Source organism: Primulina huaijiensis, chromosome 5, assembly GCF_012295235.1.
Source record: "Primulina huaijiensis isolate GDHJ02 chromosome 5, ASM1229523v2, whole genome shotgun sequence".
Classification (NCBI taxonomy): Eukaryota; Viridiplantae; Streptophyta; class Magnoliopsida; order Lamiales; family Gesneriaceae; genus Primulina; species Primulina huaijiensis.
Window position 1 is genome coordinate 4,542,997 of NC_133310.1, and position 18,974 is coordinate 4,561,970.

At 35.6% G+C, this 18,974-nt stretch overlaps 2 protein-coding genes across 4 annotated transcripts; both read right to left on the reverse strand.

Annotated features, from left to right (window-relative positions):
- Positions 1–138: 138 nt before the first annotated feature.
- Positions 139–8,352, reverse strand: LOC140976473 (uncharacterized). 3 transcript variants are annotated; one of them, XM_073440653.1, is made up of 12 exons: positions 7,905–8,352; positions 7,550–7,596; positions 7,085–7,461; positions 5,742–5,941; positions 4,742–4,912; positions 4,054–4,233; positions 2,532–2,690; positions 2,223–2,372; positions 1,908–2,108; positions 1,761–1,802; positions 1,424–1,684; positions 139–1,344 (listed from the first exon to the last, which is right to left on the reverse strand). In XM_073440653.1, the coding sequence occupies exons 3-12, from the start codon at positions 7,253–7,255 to the stop codon at positions 585–587; spliced, it is 2,295 nt and encodes a 764-aa protein (XP_073296754.1). In that variant the 5' UTR covers positions 7,256–7,461; positions 7,550–7,596; positions 7,905–8,352; the 3' UTR covers positions 139–584. The 3 variants fall into 3 exon arrangements, with proteins under 3 accessions (XP_073296754.1, XP_073296753.1, XP_073296752.1); XM_073440652.1 differs by having other exon boundaries at positions 139–1,296; positions 4,054–4,368; XM_073440651.1 differs by having other exon boundaries at positions 140–1,344; positions 4,054–4,368.
- Positions 8,353–9,408: 1,056 nt separating this feature from the next.
- LOC140976474 (actin-interacting protein 1-2) lies at positions 9,409–18,657 on the reverse strand. The gene is made up of 6 exons (XM_073440654.1): positions 18,174–18,657; positions 16,827–16,988; positions 15,547–15,733; positions 13,993–14,415; positions 10,849–11,256; positions 9,409–9,873 (listed from the first exon to the last, which is right to left on the reverse strand). Exons 1-6 carry the CDS (start codon positions 18,563–18,565, stop codon positions 9,616–9,618), a joined length of 1,830 nt encoding a protein of 609 aa, XP_073296755.1. The 5' UTR covers positions 18,566–18,657; the 3' UTR covers positions 9,409–9,615.
- Between the last annotated feature and the right edge of the window lie 317 nt (positions 18,658–18,974).

An 18,974-nucleotide genomic window follows, 5' to 3' on the forward strand; every position in this document is an offset into this window, starting at 1 on the left:
AATCCACACATTTTTAATATTGACGCCTTATATATTTGTTAATGGTTAATGCGATAACTTTAACATAACAAAAAATACTCAATTAAATTAAAATAGTCAAAAATTAATACATCAAAACTAAACTTTAAAGAGAGAAAACACCAAAAAAATATTTCCTGAACCAAAAATGAATATGCTTTGACAAATCAAACCACCAAAACTAAAGACCATGAAAAACAAAGACCATTTAAATTAAATGTCAGTATACGAATGAAACCTCAAAACAAAATTTTATACCAATACGACCAATCTTTTTTCTCCTCAAAAAAAGAATCACATTTTGCAATCCTTATGGAGCATTCGTTCTTTTCTCCGCTTCAATTCACTTGTCTCGCTCGAGGCGGCGCTGAGTATTCCCTCATCTGACTGCAACTAATTTCAAAATTTCTGTACACTTTCTAAAATCATAAACATTGTTGTACCGAAGCTGGCTCACCATGGAAATTTTCTTCCCTCTCCTCTTCCATTTCTGATAACTCAGAGTAAAGACATTGTATTTTTTAAAACTTGCTGGAAACGCCATGTTCTGTGTTTAGAATTCCAACTTATGCGTCCTTCGCCAGACAACCATTGTCCATTCCCACAATACACGGCTTGGAAAATTTTGCCAGTGTAGAGTGATGTGATAAAAATTCTGTATTCTGCAGCTCGTTGCACATTTCAGAAGATATGACATAATCGTCAAATTCCCTCAATACCTCCAGATAATCAAAGTCTCTCGTAGAATGCAGATTTGGGGTGATTTCTTCCACGAATGGATATGATATGCATGATAAATTCACCTCTGCAGGCCGAGGGGATGAAGAAGCACTCTCACCACCAATAGCCAGAGCTACACATTCACCACCTGTTACTGTTTCTGGATTCTCTGTCCTCTTTTTTCTAGCTTTATATACGTTTGCATTCCTGATTTTGTTCATAATTCCCATTAAAGACATCGAGTCAGGGAAAGGATGATCATCAGCAGCATTGGTTCCTATTTTCCCCTCTTTGGTTTCCTCTTGCCTCTTCAAAACGGCTGCATCCCCAACAGGCATTTCCGCTTCACTTGGAGTCTCCAGCACGTCGACAAGCGATTTGACAGACCTCCTTGGATTGACAGACCTCCTTGACCGTAATTTTGGAACCCTGATACTTTGGGAGGCATCAGTACCCACAGTGACCCTGTGCAAATTGGAATATGTGAGACGTAATGGACATTCTTCCGCTGGAACAAAATCTTCACCTTCATTTGAACCTCGTTCAATCACTCTCTTTCTGTTACATATCGCAGTAGATCTAGGGAAACCATCTACGGAATCTCCTCTAAATATGCAGATAAAATTATGGTAAGCTAGTAATGAAACAACTGACATAGCATACATATCGATAACAAAAAGCATACCCTGATCTCTTCCCTTCCAGTCCAGATGACCTATTAGGATTGTTATAACGCAAAGCAGATTCTCTTATCGCCTTACCATTGGCCATACCATCTGTCCAAGGTGACGAACAACTCTCTGATAAAGGAATGGTCTTTTGCTTGGCAGTCCTTCCCTTCCTTGAGACAGGTCTCCGATGCATATTCTCAAGTTCACTGTCATATGTTAACCTCGGAACGTCATCCAAACCAATCTTAGTGGCATTGGAAATGGTAGCTGCATTTCTGTCCAAAGAAAATAACATATCATCATATGTTCCAAGAAAAATGAAAACGAGCAAACTAAGAATACTGGGCTCACCCAGAAGCATCTTTTTCAATGTGTTCACAATCCTCGCTCCCCCTGCGCATGCTCAAAGAAAAAGAATCATTTTTAAAATGTACAAACTACTGGACTTCTTTGCGGCAGGAAAAAATGCTACGAAAAGTAACGCCTCAATAATTGTACCTAGATCTCTTTTTTCTCTGAGAAGCCACAAAATTTTTGGAGCCAGTAAGTAAATTAGTTTCTGGCAGTAGAAAGTCATTAGGTCCAAGGGTAGGTCGTTCGGACTCCCGATCAACAAAATTTGATATTAATGCAGCCTTTTGTATCTCTCTAGCCGCTTGAAGGAGAGGCACTTCATGTGGAAACAATACCTTCCACCTCCTAATAAGTATCATTAAATAGTAGTGAAAACCACAAGAGACGAGATTAGGCAGCAAATATATGACACAACTTCAATGAGGAATCCATTCAACCAGCCCCACAAGTAATTCAAACCTGCGACACTGATTATCAGTACGAGGAGGAACACATGCAGCAACCTTCGACCAACAATATCCGTATTCTGCAATGGCAGCTTCCAATTTTGAATCTTCTTCTACAGACCATCCAGCCATATTCAAGGAAGGATCTAAGCAATTGACCCATCTGCAAATTGAACAATTCCATCGTGAGCTTGAGCTCATATAATACCAATAATTTTATTGAACTGCACAAATGCACTTTTAAAATTGAATTGCACTTCTGCATTTACACAAGTATCAAATTAATTGGGAAAAATATCCATTCAAAAAGGAAAAAAAGTACCTTTCTCTGCACTGCACCTGTGTCCTGCCAGGAACGCACCGGGCTACTTTCTTCCATGTTTTCGGACCAAAAAGCGTCACAGCAATTTTCATCCTCTTGTCTTCCTCTGCTGTCCATTTCCCAACCCTTTTCCTGGCTGGGTGAAGCGTCTTCAGCCATCTGCACTCATGACAAGGTTAACTTACTTTTGATATACCATTTCACTAAAATTTTGTCTCAAGCTTGCATGACTCAACCAAACAAAACCAATTAGTTTGAACTTTACAGCTGACCTTACACAGCAGATGCATTAAAAGCATAAAAGAATCCCACTAATACTATAAGACCTAAATTTATAGACATTTTACAGTAAACCGACAAGATTTGCTTTCCAATTTTAACAAGGATAGAGTTGGTTAAGGTCCTTAAGGATTTACTAGGTGGTGTTAAAACTAAAGAGTTGGTTTAACTTGTGCTGCCCCAGAAAAAAGCTGTAGACCACAGCCTATAGTATGATAGGCACTAGAAAAAGTGTGCTGATGATTAGAAGACTGAATAAGCGTAACCCCCTTGCCACAATGAGGAAATAGAATATCTAGGAAGAAGGAAAGGTCAAACTCCTGCCCCATGTCACACACATTACTTATTTATGTACAAGGAAGATAGTTGCGAAGGATGTGTGGGCAAGAGCTCGACCTTCATTGCCTTTCACCTCTTTCATAAAATTAAACATCAAATTCTTCTAAAAAATGAGAAATACTTTACACTTTGAAGAGGCAGTAGCCTATTATACAAACAAATATGGAGAACCTTAAGAAGATAGTTCTGTTTTTGGAAATTTTTGTCGTATTTCAGTCTGAACATATAAAAGTGCAGATTGCTGTTTATGTGACACATCATACACTTTGGCCTGTGACCAATGTCCTTTAATTTGATTCACAAATGATAGGTCCTTAGTCCAATAAATGTAACAATGCCAATAATACTCGTGTTCTTACCACAGTAACTAAGAGGATAGCATGTAACAGCATCTTAAAAGCTTTCAAACTACTGTCAAACAACACAGATATCAATTTTTCCCTTCATTAAGCATCTGGTCATATTGTGTGACACCAACCTCAAAGCAATGGAAACAAACATCAGCCCGTCATAAAAATGCACCTAAGCTAATTCCGACTTATTCAAGACATGCTACACAAACCCATAAGAAAATAAAATCTTTCTTTAATGATGTACTGAAAAATATGGAGTGATTATAAAATCAACATAAATAAACGAAAAACTCCAGTATGGTTGCTGTAATAAAAAATTTATGAGTAAAGGTTTGAGGTTTCAGTGCCCAAAAAGAAAAGAGCAAGCGTAGTGCAACTCCTTTATGTAGCAAGTGTAGTGTCACTCCAATATTTCAAGGGTGGGGATATGTAAGTTTAATATCACCACCTTATCACAAACTGCATTTATATTTCCACCATCTAATATAATACCCCGGCAATTTAACAGAAGCTTAAAAACCATTAAGTCATCTTTGAGCATGATAACTGACCTATTAGAACACTGGGTACCAGTCCTTCCTTCCATCACAGAAGCAACGAGTTGCCAATTATTCTCACCAAAAGTTTCAACAGCATCACGAAGCTGATCATCCTCCACCTTGTTCCACTCTCTTTTGAGTATTGAAGCATTAAGACTCCTTTGGTAACGTGCTAAGCACTGAAAAGGTGTCCTGTTTGTTCCCAGTAAAACAGCAATATCAATCCAGTTATTTAGTCCCTTTTGTTGGACAATATGCAAAAGATTCTTGTCCTCCATTGCAGTCCATGGATTATGATTAACTAAGGGGTCTTCATAGTTGAGAAACCTGCCAATATGACAGTGAAATATTGATACTAAGTAGTAAAATCCATCTTTCCACTCTCACATCAAACAAGGCATGTGTTAAAAGTACAGTACCATCAGTATTATGCGTTTATTTTTGAAATTTGACAAAATTATCACACCATACACCAATGTGACAGGAATACGAGGACACCAACAGATTCATTTAATAATTATTTCACATTTCATTTCAGCCAGTTTTCCCTTCTATTTATTTTGTCGTTCCTTTTTAGTGCCATAGAGCATTCGAGTAAAAATATGAACCAACAACTTAAAGCAAGGACTCCAACGGTATATGCAGCAAAAAGTATCATAAAAGCTAACCATTTAAGAAACTATAAAAATCAACATCTTACCTTGCCTGACATTCCGCCCCAGAACGACTGGGAACATACATGGCAGCCAGCTGTTCCCAATTGACCTTTGGCAAGAACAATCTAACTCTCTCAGGGTTGAAGTCAAGATCTTTAATTGATGATATGATGCTGTCAATGTTATTAGAATCTCCAGAAGATCCATCTATACAGCTGCAAATGATAATCAAGTTAACAAAGAAAAGCAAATGCAACTCTGTAATCATAAAAGTTTGCCGTGGGCAATGAGTCTAATTATGGCACAATCTCATACTCAGTAAGAACGTTGTAGATATGTTGTCTCTTTGTCTCAGCAAGTTCTCCCACATCCCACTGCATCTTCTCCAACAAAATTATACACCAACTACTCCACGAAAACTTTCAAACTAGTTTTATCTTAGGCAATAGGTTCCCACTAACAGCGTCCTCATAAGCAATTAAAGAGTGGCTTGAAATTCAGATTCTTTGCTTTCTTTCAGCATTCATTTTTTGTTCTTATAGACATTTCTTGCACATGTGTATTTTACCATTACTCAGATGCAAAGGCTCTATACTTCTGTGAAAAAAAGTGTAACACATACGAACAAAAGCTTCCACAAAAATTGATTCAAAATAGAAAGAAATAAACTGAGTATCAAAAAAAAAAGAAAAAAGAATGGAGCACTCTCTTCAGCTAAGATACATGACTTGGAGTTGGTCTAAATAACACTGTGAAAGTTTGATGAAAAGAAGATCTAAGAACATTTACATCTTATATTCTTTTCTTCAGCTCAAATAAGACCATTTTAGATCCAAACTTTTCTTATGTCCGTCCAGGTGATATCTTACAATGAAACGACTGGAAACAAAATACCAAGGATGACTAACCATTGCTAAAGGTATTAGAACCCCCGATCATGCAATCAAAGTCTTCTTTAAATTTAAAAAAGGTTAAACGTGCATTACATAAGCATATGCCCACATATTCCCATAATAATCATCATGTGCACTATAAGAAACAAACCTGAACAGTTCAACAGATCGCTGAAGCAATATTCCCTGAAATTGTTGTTTCACACCCTTCCCAAGATTTTCCTTTTCTTCCTTTGACCACTTCTCCCCACTCATTGAATCTGGAAGTGTTGCCATTGTCTCCCTATAGCTAGAAACGTGAATATTCTCTGGAGGTCCCTTATACAAGGCTGGGATCTTCTTGTCATTGAACTATAGAATCAAAATTTGCAGTTGAACATTAAATTTGGACAAAACAATAACAAAATCCCAAAAATGAAGACAAACTAACGAAAAACACTGTTTCCAGTAACATATAGATAAAACAATTAGTAAATTAGTAGTAAACATGGACACCGGGCATTATCTACCTGTGACACGATGTATTGTACGATTGGCCACCAAAGAACCCTAGAGGAAAGTAAAATAACACCAAACATAGACCCAACTCCCAGCCCCACCAAACTCCTAAACAAGGTTGTAAATGGTGGGAGGCGGTAGCGGGGTAGTCACCGCCTAGGCGGTTGAATTTTTTTAAGTAATTTTTTTATAGATAATCATGCAATATAATCGCAAATAGTCATCATTTTTTATGTAAAATGTGCAATTAAATAATGTTTAAACACAAAGAAGTTTCATACAATATAATATCATCTAGATAATGTGCAATTAATAAAGATTCATCATCATATTAATGCTATTATGTTAACAAAATAATATAATTACTTTTACCAAAAAACTAAGTTTAAATTTCAAAGTTTCAATCAATTATCCATCATTAGAACAAGTAGTAGTCTAAACAGAATATTTAAGTTAGGCATTGCATATTATAAAAAAAGTATGATAAATAATAAATATGCAATGCATAACCTAAATATTCTGACTGCTGGCGGCGATCGGCGGCGGCGGCGGCGGGCTGTGTGTGGTGGCTGTTTGTGGTGGTTGAGACTTGAGAGTTGAGAATGAAAACCAAAAATAAAATAAAGAAAGTAAGTTGTGCTAGGGTTTCGATATTTAAAATTAGTAGACTTTGACTAAGTTTTTAAAATTATTGACTAGGTTTTTAAAATTGTTGACTACAATTTAAAAATCTTGACTGTCCGCCTCGCCCACCTGCTCACCGCCTAGCCCGCCTTCTCGCTGCCTCGACCCGCCTCCCCAATGCCGTATAGCTTGGGCCGTCTAAAACACCCGCCTCATGCATAGGCGGTGCGGTCGAGGGCCGCCTACCGCCTAGGCGGCCGCCTCGACTGCCATTTAGAACACTGCTCCTAAAAGAGAAAAATAAACACAAGTTCCGTTTAAACATAGATGATGTTGCAATGAAGAGTAAAGCCATGATGAAAACAGAAAGACCTTTGAGTTCGCCCTTAACTTTGGCACTGATATCAACTGCAAGCGAGCATCCTTTTTGCGTGACAAAGCTCTCCCAGTCCTCTTTTTGCAAGCGACATGAAAGTCTTTTAGTATTTTGACACGATCTGTCAGCTTTTTAAGTTCTTCCATTCTAGCTTCTATCTGCATCATCTTACATCAAATAAATTTCTGGTAAGATCTATTCTTCTTGATAGCATCAACAAATGTCAGAGCAGATTTTGGGAAGTTAGAGCCTTTGAGTTGAAATCCAGAAGCATCATCAGGTCCTGGCCCACCCGATCCAACTAAGTCAAAAGACTGTATTCCACTATCATCGTCACATGCTACTGGCTTCTGGGTAGTAGGTTCACTTGAATCTACACAATTGAGAAACCCTTCTGGAGCATTAGTTCTATCACCAAACAAGCTATTGGAAGATTCCTTTTCTGAATCTATGATACCCACCTGCACAGGTCTATGCAAAACATCCTCTATATTGTCTTTCAAGCCACCTATACCTCATAATGCAAATAAGAGTAAGTTACAATTTCTAAACAAATCAAACTAAAAGTAGATCATTTTTGGATTACGGTACAAAAGATAGAGAGTAAACTGAACAACAGTTTGCCTGATTCAAATTGCAACAAGCTTTCAAAGTGAATTTGGAGATGATCAAAGAGAATTTACATTTCAAACAAAGATGTTTGCCTCTAGTAGCTAAAAATCCTTTCAAATACAAATACCAAAAATCGACTTCACACATTCCAAATGCAGTTGATCTTGCCACGCAAAAAGAAAAGGAATAAAATGTTCAACTAACCGTCACTGTAGGCAGCGAAACGCCTTTGAATAGCACGAAGGGTTTCATAATCCTCATCACAATCATCTGCGTCTGACCAGTCAGGTGGTAGTACACACAAAGGTTTTTGCGTCACAAGATCCTCCATATCCGAGGGGATCGCGAAGCGTTTCTCAATGTTGCGCACCAATTCTAGGTCATGATCTCCGTCAGATTCAGCATCCGACGAGGAACTTATGCCAGCGGCGCCCCCAGAGTTGGAGGTCAGTTGAAGATTGTTGCCCATTGGGTTGCTGCCGGTTATCTGACAAGCCCTCCTTAGAGCTTCCATATCCGCGTTGAAACAGTCGTCGGAATCGGATAATTCTTCGTCTGAGGAATGCATCTTCGCAAATTTGGGATGGTGAAATCGGGAGTTGAATGCCAAGGTTAGGGTTTTTTTTGAAGAGGAAAAACAACCAAAAGTTCAAAAAAGGAAAAACAACCAAAAGTTGAAGAAGGGCAATGGCAATGGCCATGGCAATGGATGTAGAAATGCAATTGAAATTAGGTCATTATTTATGACATTTGGCTTCCAATTTTATTACCAAACTGGAGCCATTTCATACGGCTTTATCGAAAATTGATAATTTTTTTATTTTTAATCAATAATTTTTTCATATTTTTATTCAAATGTGAGACGAATACAATAACCAATAACGTCATGATAGTTTAGACAAAGTTTGAACTAGTTTAATCTACCTGAATTATATCTTGTACGCAAATTAAGTTTTATTTCTAACCGTTATATTCATTAGTTATTTTAATCATTGGTCTCATTAAAATACTTCGTTAGATTTTCAGTTGGTGTAGAGATTATTCGTACGATTTTTATAAAAAATTACTAAGATACCAATTTAATTTTTACATTAAAAAATATGAATTTTTAATGAGTAAAAACTTTATTTTAATTTTTTTAGAAAACAAATATTTAAATGTGTGAATAAATATTTAAATGTTCTTTAAAATGTTTATATGCTACCTCTCAACCATGGATGTTTGGAGCTCATCTCATTCCAAAGCAAGTGCATCTTAAAACATCTCTTCTTCACCTTTTTTATATATAATAATAATAATTACGATTTATCTTCTCTTTAATCGATCAACTTTTGAAATTCACAGTAAAATATAAATCCAAAATTCTATTAAAAAATACTATAAAATTCTACCAAGGGACATCTGAATTAACTCAAAATCCAAACGGCACCTATCTATTTTGCATAAAAGTAATGGTCTCACGAATCTTTATTCGTTAGACGGATCACTCATGTCCATATTTACAATAAAATTAATATGTCTGACATAAAAAGTAATACTTTTTCGTAGATAACTCATATAAAATATCTATTTCACAAAATTAACCTGTTAAACCGTCTCACATTAGTTTTTGTGTTTGCCATAAACACCATCTGAAACATACATATTTCTAGAGCAAGTTTTTTGCGTTCTTTGAAAAAAATTTATACGATGTGATTAAATAATGATATTAGAATCAAGAAAATTGTCATAATCACACATAAATAGCCAAAGGGATGATAGGGATTCAAACCCTTGGATTGAATCATCTGCAAATGTCAAAATTCAGTGTCCACCAAAATATCAAAATAAGGCAAGAAACCACTCATAATCCACACCCATGATTAATTTACAGAAAACCAAAAATAAAAAAAGAAGCAGTGGCAAAGTTTTTGCCTCACTCTGTTGTAACCTTCCACACCCGAATACAAGCATCCTCACCAGAGCTAACAACGTGGTGGTCATCCGTGAAAACTAATCCATAGACTCCACCCAAATGAGCTCCCTTGATAGTTGTTCGACTTGATGCTGGCTTGTCTACCTCATAAATGATCACACACGTATCAAGTGATCCAGTGGCAACCATGCTGCTATCAGGAGACCAAGCCAAGCAGTTTATTCGGGCTGTGTGGTATAGCATATTTTTAAGCTTTACCTGGAAAAGAAGCAAGACCCAGAAGGGGAAAAGTGAGGAGGCAGGAATTCCATTTTATTGTAAATCAACTTGGTTAAGTTTTAAACATGGGCGTATGTAATATTCACATGAAAACTTTAGGACCTAGAGTCAAGCAAACTGTACAAAAACCTAAATGTTACATTCAGATTGCTACCACATAAGATAATGGAGAGCAAGTTTTGAATAGAAAGGCTTAGCATTTTATGTATCTGCAATGACTCCATGTCTCCATCAAGGAATCAAACTTGTGATATTGGCTCCGACGACAATAGTAAAACCGAGCAATCAGTCCTAGACTCTCGATCCTTCAGAAACTATAATTACATGAAGAGGAAAAGCGAGTAAAAAGTGAGCAAAGACATATTTATCTGCAAGACACCGTAACTTTCCGAGGAATACCAGCAATTGTACATGCATTCCAACTTTTGCATTAAAGATATAATTCACACTTTAATGGAAAAACTGCTAACAAGGATAGAAATTGTTTCGTGTACAAAGGAAAATATAGAGCGACAGATACTTCCAGTTCATAAGATAAATTGAATATTTATATCGCTTGCGAAGATATATAGGTCTCTTCATTATGCCTTCTCTTTATCCTGAAATTACACTTCGTATTTCCCAATAATGATACAACGGCCTGTTGTATGTTTAACTTTTACAGAAAAAACTGAAGTTAAAAGCCTACCGCTGTTCGTTCATTGCAGGAATACTTATCCATATCCAGTTCACAGACAAACAACTATTTCCATTGTAAGGTACCAGTCATAAGAAATGTTGTTCATTGTGTCAAACAGCAGATAAAGTAAGTGACCATAATTCGAGATGCATATGACATTAAAACAAACTTCACAATCATAGTTTTCACAACCTAGCATCAGCGATTAGTGAATTTCTTTTTAACACTTGCATACTTTGAACTCTACGAGAAAGAGTAAAAGCAATGAATTGCACCTCTCGGGAAGCACAATCCCAGACAACAGCTTCTCGGTTAGCATCTACAGATGAAAACATGGAAACATCTGGAGAATAACGAATGGCAGTGATAGCTCCACGATGCTTCTCAAGTACAGCCTCTTCTTTCAGTGTATCACCAGTGACAGAATACACATGCAGCTTTCCATCCTCACCACCCACAATTGCTTCATTTCCATCAGGAGCAATTGTGCAAGCTGCCACAGTAAAACCAAGCTCAAGGGTGGAGACAATTTTCGCACCACGGAGCATGATTACACTGGTATCAACTGAAACCAATGCAAGATCGGGAGAAAGAAGGGAAACACTCAAATCCTTCGGCTGATGGCCAATATCAATGCATTCTGCATCTCCACAATGATCTCCATGGAGAGGAACTCTCCAAACCTTTGAGGATAAAAATAAGGAAAATAATGCATTAAACCTGAAGCACCATACTTTTTCAGCTAAAATAATAAATACATGGCATAATTTTGTATTCTTCCTTGATGCATACCATGTGTATGTGCAATAAGTTCTCATAAAAAAGAACTAGTATTAACATAGCAATAATAGCTGTACGCATTTCTGGTAGAGAATTCTAAAATGTCATTAATTTTTCGTTATTAAGAGCCTTAAGTTCAACATCTTGGCACTTTGCATCCTTTTAATGGTTTTTTGCATTTTAATTAAGAATTTGCAAACTGTGGAAGAAAAATATAATTTAAACTAAATTATCAACACAACTTCATAATAATCAAATTGTTTCTTATCATCATCCCACTTTATAATAAAAGTCAAATAACGTAACAATCTCGAGTCTGAAAAACCAACACTAAGTCCACCCTGAACGATATAAATGATAAGAACAAAGCCAACAATGGCCAAGACTAGTACTAATGTTGAAATTTATACTAGCAAAAACATTGTGAAGGGGACCACAGAACGTAACATGTGATTTACATGGTCTGGCCTGTATTATTCCATTTCTAACACTCCCCCCACCCCCTCCCCCAAGTTAAACATGGAAACATGAATTTAAGCATTAACTTGAAACATGAAAATATCCTGATAAAAGTATTGCAAATGTTGTATTGAAAACCAAATAGAAGAGGGCATGCAGGAACATATCTTACATCGAACATCAACACTTATTCGTCATTCTTAAACTCAGAAAGAGGTAAAACATTTAGAAAGTAAAATCATGGCCCATGGGCGTTTCAGTAGGTTTTTTATTACAAGAATTATTTAAAAACAAAATTTCAAAATTAATGTGAATTGGGGAGTTTCACAAAAATACTCCTCTAGCATTAACGGAACCTGCAAATTATTTTGCATGGTCTGCCAAAGCACATGGAGATCATTGCAATGTGCATATCTTTTCTACTTTTGGAAGCGTCTGCTACTCGCTTTGGTGAAATTTTTTATATATTTTTTACTTTTTTCATTTTTTAAAAAAAGATACTTGGGCCTACGTCTCTTATTTTTTTAAAAAAGAACTCCATTATGTAATGACACGTTATATTTTATTCTGAAATGTTTGGTATAAATATAATATCGCAATTTCGCATCAGTCACTCAAGTATATTGGTCACAATTCAAGATTTCTTTTTTCCAAAAAAAATAAACTTTAGATAGAAGATCAAACGTCAAGTAGATACCTCACTTCATACACAATTCAAGAATTTTGCCTACAATATTTAAGATATTTGCAAATCTTGCTCATGCATAATTTTGAAATTATCTAAGGTTTTAAAATTTATCAATATCTATCCATTTATAAATATTATTATTATTTTTTATCCGTCATATTATTAGTAAAAAATAAATGTGTCAACACACATACATGCCTTTCTTTATTTTTTCGAAAACTAAATCAACGCATTATTAGTATTCCAAATATTATTATTATTTTTTATTAGTTATATTATTAGTAAAAAAATAATTAAAAAAATAACTGGGTCAACACACATACATATTACATATCTTTCTTTATTTTTCGAAAACTAAATCAACTCATATTTAAATAAATGATGGATTTTTAAATTAAAAAAAAAAGAGCACACACTTTTTTGAAAGATAAATCACCTAATATTTTAAAAATAAAGAATTTTTTATGAAAGAAATGGTTGTCCAAGTTCACCATTTAAGGTGATTTATCTTTCAAATTAGTGAACTTCAACTCCAACTCAAATACTTTATGTTTATAATTTATTCCTTGACCTCGACCTAATCAGCGCCAAATGATCTGCAACTGATCGGAGCTAATCACTTTTTCAAATATGTGAAGTATTGTAATTTATAAAAATAATTAATATATATTTTTTCAAAATTATTTACAGTAAAGTAAGTAGTCAATTATTTCGTTTCGTTTTTCTTTATTAAAATAGTATTTGGTGGTTTAATTTATAACAGAATAAAAGAAAGGTATGTGTGCAAAATATATTAAATTTTAGTACGTGGCTCCACGTCCCATTTTATAGAGTAAAATTTATATTTTTTACTAGTAATATAATTAATAAAAAAATTGGAACAATAATAATAACAAATGAATTGATATTGAATAATTTTAAAACCTTAGATAATTTCAATATTATCCAATGAGCAAGATTTGCAAATATCTTGAACTTTGGAATGCAAGAGTCTTGAATTTTGGAATGCAAGATTCTTGAATTGTGGCCAATATGGTGACCGGGTGCAAAATTACGATGTTATATTTAAACCAAATATTCAAGAATAAAATATAATGTGCCGTTACATAATTGGGTTTTTATAAAATAAGGGGTGTAGCCCCAAATCTCTTTTTCTTTTAAAAAAAATTACAGCATCCACTTATACGTGTAGTGGAAGCTGCCAAGAAAAAAAAAAAGGTTGCACATTGCAGCTTCTTCCGTGTGTTTTGGCGGACCCTGAAAATTCCGCCAACACCAGGGGAGTCTTGCAATATTTTTGCAATACTCTTCAATTCACATTAATTTTGAATATTTTTTCTTAATTAAAAAAACCCACGGTTCAACCTATGACGCCATGATAGTTAATTAGCTAGAGTATCTAACCGAAAAGCAACTTAAAAAAAACCCACAGTTCAACCGAAAAGCAATTTAAAATAATATAAGTATGCAAAGTGGTCAATTAATTGCTAACCTTATTGTCAAATCCGGATGACACAATTTCTTCCTCCACAGCAGCAAAACATTTGATTTGTGAAATCACCTTCCTTTCTAATTTTCCGTGGTATCCAATACCTTGAACCCACTTAATTATTAACCCATCATAGCTGCAAGATAATATACATTTGGGCTCACTTTTCAGAACTGCTAGTGAATTAACATTCTTCATATGCCCAGATAATGCTAATGGAGCTTTGTCAAGATCACTAGCTGAGTATAAGAATATAGAGCCACCAAGAGAAACCGTGACAATGAAGTCATTCTGCCAAAGACATCCAACTAGCATGTCATCTACTCCTCCAGAACCAGGGCAAACCAATGTTTTCATCACCTTCCCATTATTATCCTCGGATATTTCCCATACTTTGGCAGACTTATCTGCGGACACTGTCAACACCTGAAATTTGGTTCCAAAAGTCAGTACCACCAAGCAGATAAAAGATGATGATGTGTGGTAAAATTTCAAGAGTAACATATGCAACATATGTAATGCTGAACAAGTATATCCAGTTAGACAAATTTCTCCAACCATAACATGCAGAGAATATGAAAGTAAAACCGAATACAGCCAAGTGGTTGAATTCTGCACCTGTTTTCAGCATGCACATACAATTAGTAGTTCACTGTTACTAATCAAATAATAACTTTTTAAAGCTTCAAAGTAACCAATCTGATCTGGGTCCCAAGGTCTCCTTGAGCAGTTTTGCTCTTCTTCCAGGGCCACTTCCATTGAATGTCATCTACCCCCTATCTCCTACACTCCCACTATAATGGGGACGTGCACAAAATATCCAGGTGCACTCAAGATGCACACAAAGAGACAGTCCTTATACAATCACATGCACGTAGAGAGAGAGAGAGAGAGAGAGAGAGAGAGAGAGAGAATAGAGATTGTCAAACTAAATATAGGATATTACAAAAATATCGAGTCTTTGTCATTTTTTAAGTAGGATCTTTCATGGAATTTGAAAGTTGAATAAAAACATACACAAAAGATATAAAATAAGGTGAAATAGTCATTCCCCAAATTTGATATCCAGGAATATGATATAAGCTTTTAGGAAGAAAGTACATCCAGCAGTATAGTTGAAAATTTCTCATTGTGGGTCCATCGAAACAGTATCAGCACAGAGGTTGCTAAGTCTCCAATGCCTGCAAGGTATCACATCCTCTAGTTTTGTTGCATAAAGATGTAAAAAACAACTGTCAGTCCACCAATTTTCCATTCTTATCACATTGACAAAGCTGACAAAGAAAACACACTCTATCTTCATAGCAAAGCGATGCTCTCAACAGATTATCCAGCTTTAAACCCAAAAAAAATAAATCTTGTATAACCCTTATTTTGAAAGTATAAAATTTATTAAAAAGTTGCACCAATATCAACAGTAAAAATTGCACTTCAGTTCTATTGCAAATCAAATGTTGAAATTCACGTTCCTTTTCCTTCAAAAGAGTCTTTGTTATAATAATAAGAGAATTCAGGCAACATCATGCTTTTTCCTATGATTGAATTTATTATTCTTACATTTTTACTGTCAGGACTCCAACTAACAGCATATATGCTGCCTTTGTGACCATTCTCAGTAGACAACTCTCCAACCATTTCTCCAGTTTTGGCATCATATAGCAAACCCTTTTTGTCAGAGCTTACAGTAATACATTTCGTCCCATCTGGAGAAAAACGAACGCAATTTACAAAGTTTGAGTGCTCCCTGCAGGCCAACATAGATATTTAATAATGATCAAACAGATAATATAACTAAAATGAGGCCCCAAAGTAAGATGCTAAAAATAAAATCCTACATTTTATAGGAACCAACTCTATATCCTTCAATACTTGATAAAGCAACTACTCTAATTTCATTTGACTGGATGACAATGACATCCCCTACATTTATTTGTAAGCTATCAACAGTAAGAGATGATAACTACCACATGCTTTATTAGTTTCCAACTTTTAAATTTAGAAAGTCTTCGAATTTAGATAATCAGCTTTCTTTCGGGAAGATTAACAGTAAAAAAGACACGAACTCTGGTCTCATGTACTAATAGGAAGGAAAAGGAACTATATTGTCACATGAATCTAGGAATAGGACGGGTATAAATTAACATGCATTATGGGAAAAGATCTGTTCAAGGTGTGGTATAGATAGCTGAACACATTGGCAGGATAGCGATTACAGCAAGAATGATGAATCTCCTACATCGGAAGCGGTCAATTGTTCTGGGTTGCTGAGAAATTGATATGCACTAAGAGGGGTGCCAACTTGTAAAGCCATGAGGTTGGAATCTATGGGAGTGGGAGGTGACTAGATTTTACAGAGATTAGCAAAAACAACCCACTTCCATTTGCAACTTGCTCTTACAAAAGAGCAGAATTACTTTGAGTGTTTAATAGGATTAGGCAAACGGAAGTTGAGATCCAATATCACTTTCAAAATGTCAACTAGAGAAGGTAATATTACATCTTATAATCCGATAAGAAACAAAATTTGCATCTTTTCATGCATAACAACAACGATAGTGGATGGAGTGATATTTCAATGTAATATGCTAGTTAATCTAAGTCCTAAAATTCAATGTATAGTAGATTGAAAGGGTAATAATGGCTATGGTGGAGGATATCAAGCTAATGAACAACTAGGTAAGGCATTATCATATGGTTCATACAGAGAAATAGAAATCAAAGAGCTCCAGAATGGATATAAAATCATGTTCAAAGTTTTGTTTCTTTATCTTTATTTCAAAAATCTAGGGATCGTGGTTGGTTCTAATTCAGTGAAGTAGCAGTAATGAGAGACATACCTGTGTGATAGCTTGAACTTAAATGGAGGCCCTTCATAAAAGTTAACCAAGAAATCCTCTCCACATGTCACAATCCGGAAAGGTCTTGTTGGCTTAAAGGTGCAACTTAAAACTCTTCTTGAATGCCCATCAAATTCTCCAACATTGGTTCCTGAGTCCCACCTGCAAATTAAACTTGTCAGGCGAATGAATTCTGCAATTTGATGTCATGGAACTACAATGCAGAAGAATGCCATGATTCATTTACATAAAAAACAAAGCAAAAGGCACAATTATCATAAAAGGAAAGAATGCTTATATTATTCTAGAATCTTGCGACGCGGGGTAAAAGAATGTAGAGCAAATTTGGCTAGGTTACCCAAGGCTTCCAAGGAATGGTTGATCATTATTAGAAATTCCTAAATTTGAAGATAGTTTGTTAAAGAGGTTTACCAATTTTTTTTAAGAAAAAACGACTGGGATATGGAGTTCAAAATTAGTTTTTGAAACATAAAAAAATTCTACAATAATATGCGTGCGTGTGTGTGCGCGCGCGCGCGACACTATACATATTACACACACAAATGTATTTATACATATACATATAATGTAATTATACGCATTTGTATCCAGTGCTTTCCCTATAAGAAACATTGATTAAAGAATGTGATGCAAAATTGATTTAGTAGATCCTATATACAATTATAAGTTAACTCTAGATGAATTAAAAACAGAATTAGGCCACTTTCTCTAGTTTCGAAAACAACAGTGAGATGAATTATTCAAATACAAATTTGGATCCAAAAAGATACAAAAAATACACAAAATTGGAAAGAGTAACTTCATACAAGATTGGCAAAATAAACGGATCATAAAGCCTCTGTATGATTCCATGCTGAGTTGATGAATACAACTGTACTTATAGGGGGCTTAAGGAAGAAATTAACATTCAAAATTCATGTACTAGTTTGATGAAAACACAAGTTTTGCCTCCTAAAACATTTTAAAATTTTCCCTCAACAAAAATCTTGGACCCACCACCACAATTCATCGGTGGTTTTCTATCTAATAAAGAGCGCCATCCAACACACTAGAAATATCGGCCTCCGCTGTACAGTTATTGCCTAGATTGCAACTAGAAATCTAATCAAAAAGGAGTTTTGGAGCTTAAAATTGTCGCCTTTTACAAATGAAACCACCTTCACAAACTCGGTCCTTGCAAAGAAAAACTGCATAGGCTAGCACACTGAGCGTAAAAGCTCTTTTTTTTTGGGCATAGTGTAAAAGCTTTCTTTAATCCAATACAAAAGACGTTTTGCAAATTCGGTACAGACAAAAGACACGTAGTGTAACCGCGTGGAAGCTCACATGAAAGCGCGCACAAAGGACTTGCCCTTGCCATCACCAGATGCCACAATACGCTGACTATCGGGGGACCACTGAAGATCATCGATTCGCCCAGAAAGCACCCGGAATTCCTTCTTCAACACGAATTCATTGCGAGAGCCCCAGATCCGCACAACGCCCGACACGTCCGCCGACGCGATCCACTCACCGTTGGGGGAGTACCTCGCAACCGTCGCCGGGTACGCGTGCTCCCCGTACACCTGCACCTCCAGTGGACGATCCAGATATCTAATGATGACGGATCGCCCATTGCAGTAGAGGATTGAGTTGGATTTCGGGTTGCCTGAGATGAGGATTCCCCGTCCCCGCTCCGTCGACGGCACACAGGCGTAGGTCTCTGCTAACTGCGCCATCGCTGAGGTTTGATGTCGGAGATGAGATGTTTGTGAATAAATCAGTAATAGGAAATCTGTCTCGTGGAATGTAATCAATCATTCCATCGGGAGATGACTCCATACTGCCACGTTCATTTGAAAAAATTATTATTATTATTTTATTAATTTAATAAAAATGTGCTAGATCAAGTATTCAAGTTCTACTCATGATCTAAAAATTAATTTTATGAAATAAATCTTTTATTTGAATCATTCATAAAAAAAAAATTTATTTTTTATATCAAAAATATTATTTATTATTGTAAATTAAAATATGTAGCACTGAACGTTTGTCACTTTACTAAATGCAATCAATGAGAATCAAATTTAAGACATTGACTTTGATATCAATTATATGAGTTTTTGATAAAGCGACAAACACTTAATC

What these genes read in the sequence shown, in the direction of transcription:
- LOC140976473 (XM_073440651.1), bottom strand. Translation starts at nt 7,255, where the DNA reads ATGATGCAGATAGAAGCTAGAATGGAAGAACTTAAAAAGCTGACAGAT. An exon ending in GGTACCCAGTGTTCTAATAG is followed by an intron (nt 2,691 to 4,053) that starts GTCAGTTATCAT and finishes TCATGAGTGCAG; the next exon opens with ATGGCTGAAGACGCTTCACC. An exon ending in ATTGAAAAAGATGCTTCTGG is followed by an intron (nt 1,685 to 1,760) that starts GTGAGCCCAGTA and finishes TTCTTTGGACAG; the next exon opens with AAATGCAGCTACCATTTCCA.
- LOC140976474 (XM_073440654.1), bottom strand. Translation starts at nt 18,565, where the DNA reads ATGGCGCAGTTAGCAGAGACCTACGCCTGTGTGCCGTCGACGGAGCGG. An exon ending in CATCCGGATTTGACAATAAG is followed by an intron (nt 11,257 to 13,992) that starts GTTAGCAATTAA and finishes TTATCCTCAAAG; the next exon opens with GTTTGGAGAGTTCCTCTCCA. An exon ending in GGGATTGTGCTTCCCGAGAG is followed by an intron (nt 9,874 to 10,848) that starts GTGCAATTCATT and finishes CTTCTTTTCCAG; the next exon opens with GTAAAGCTTAAAAATATGCT.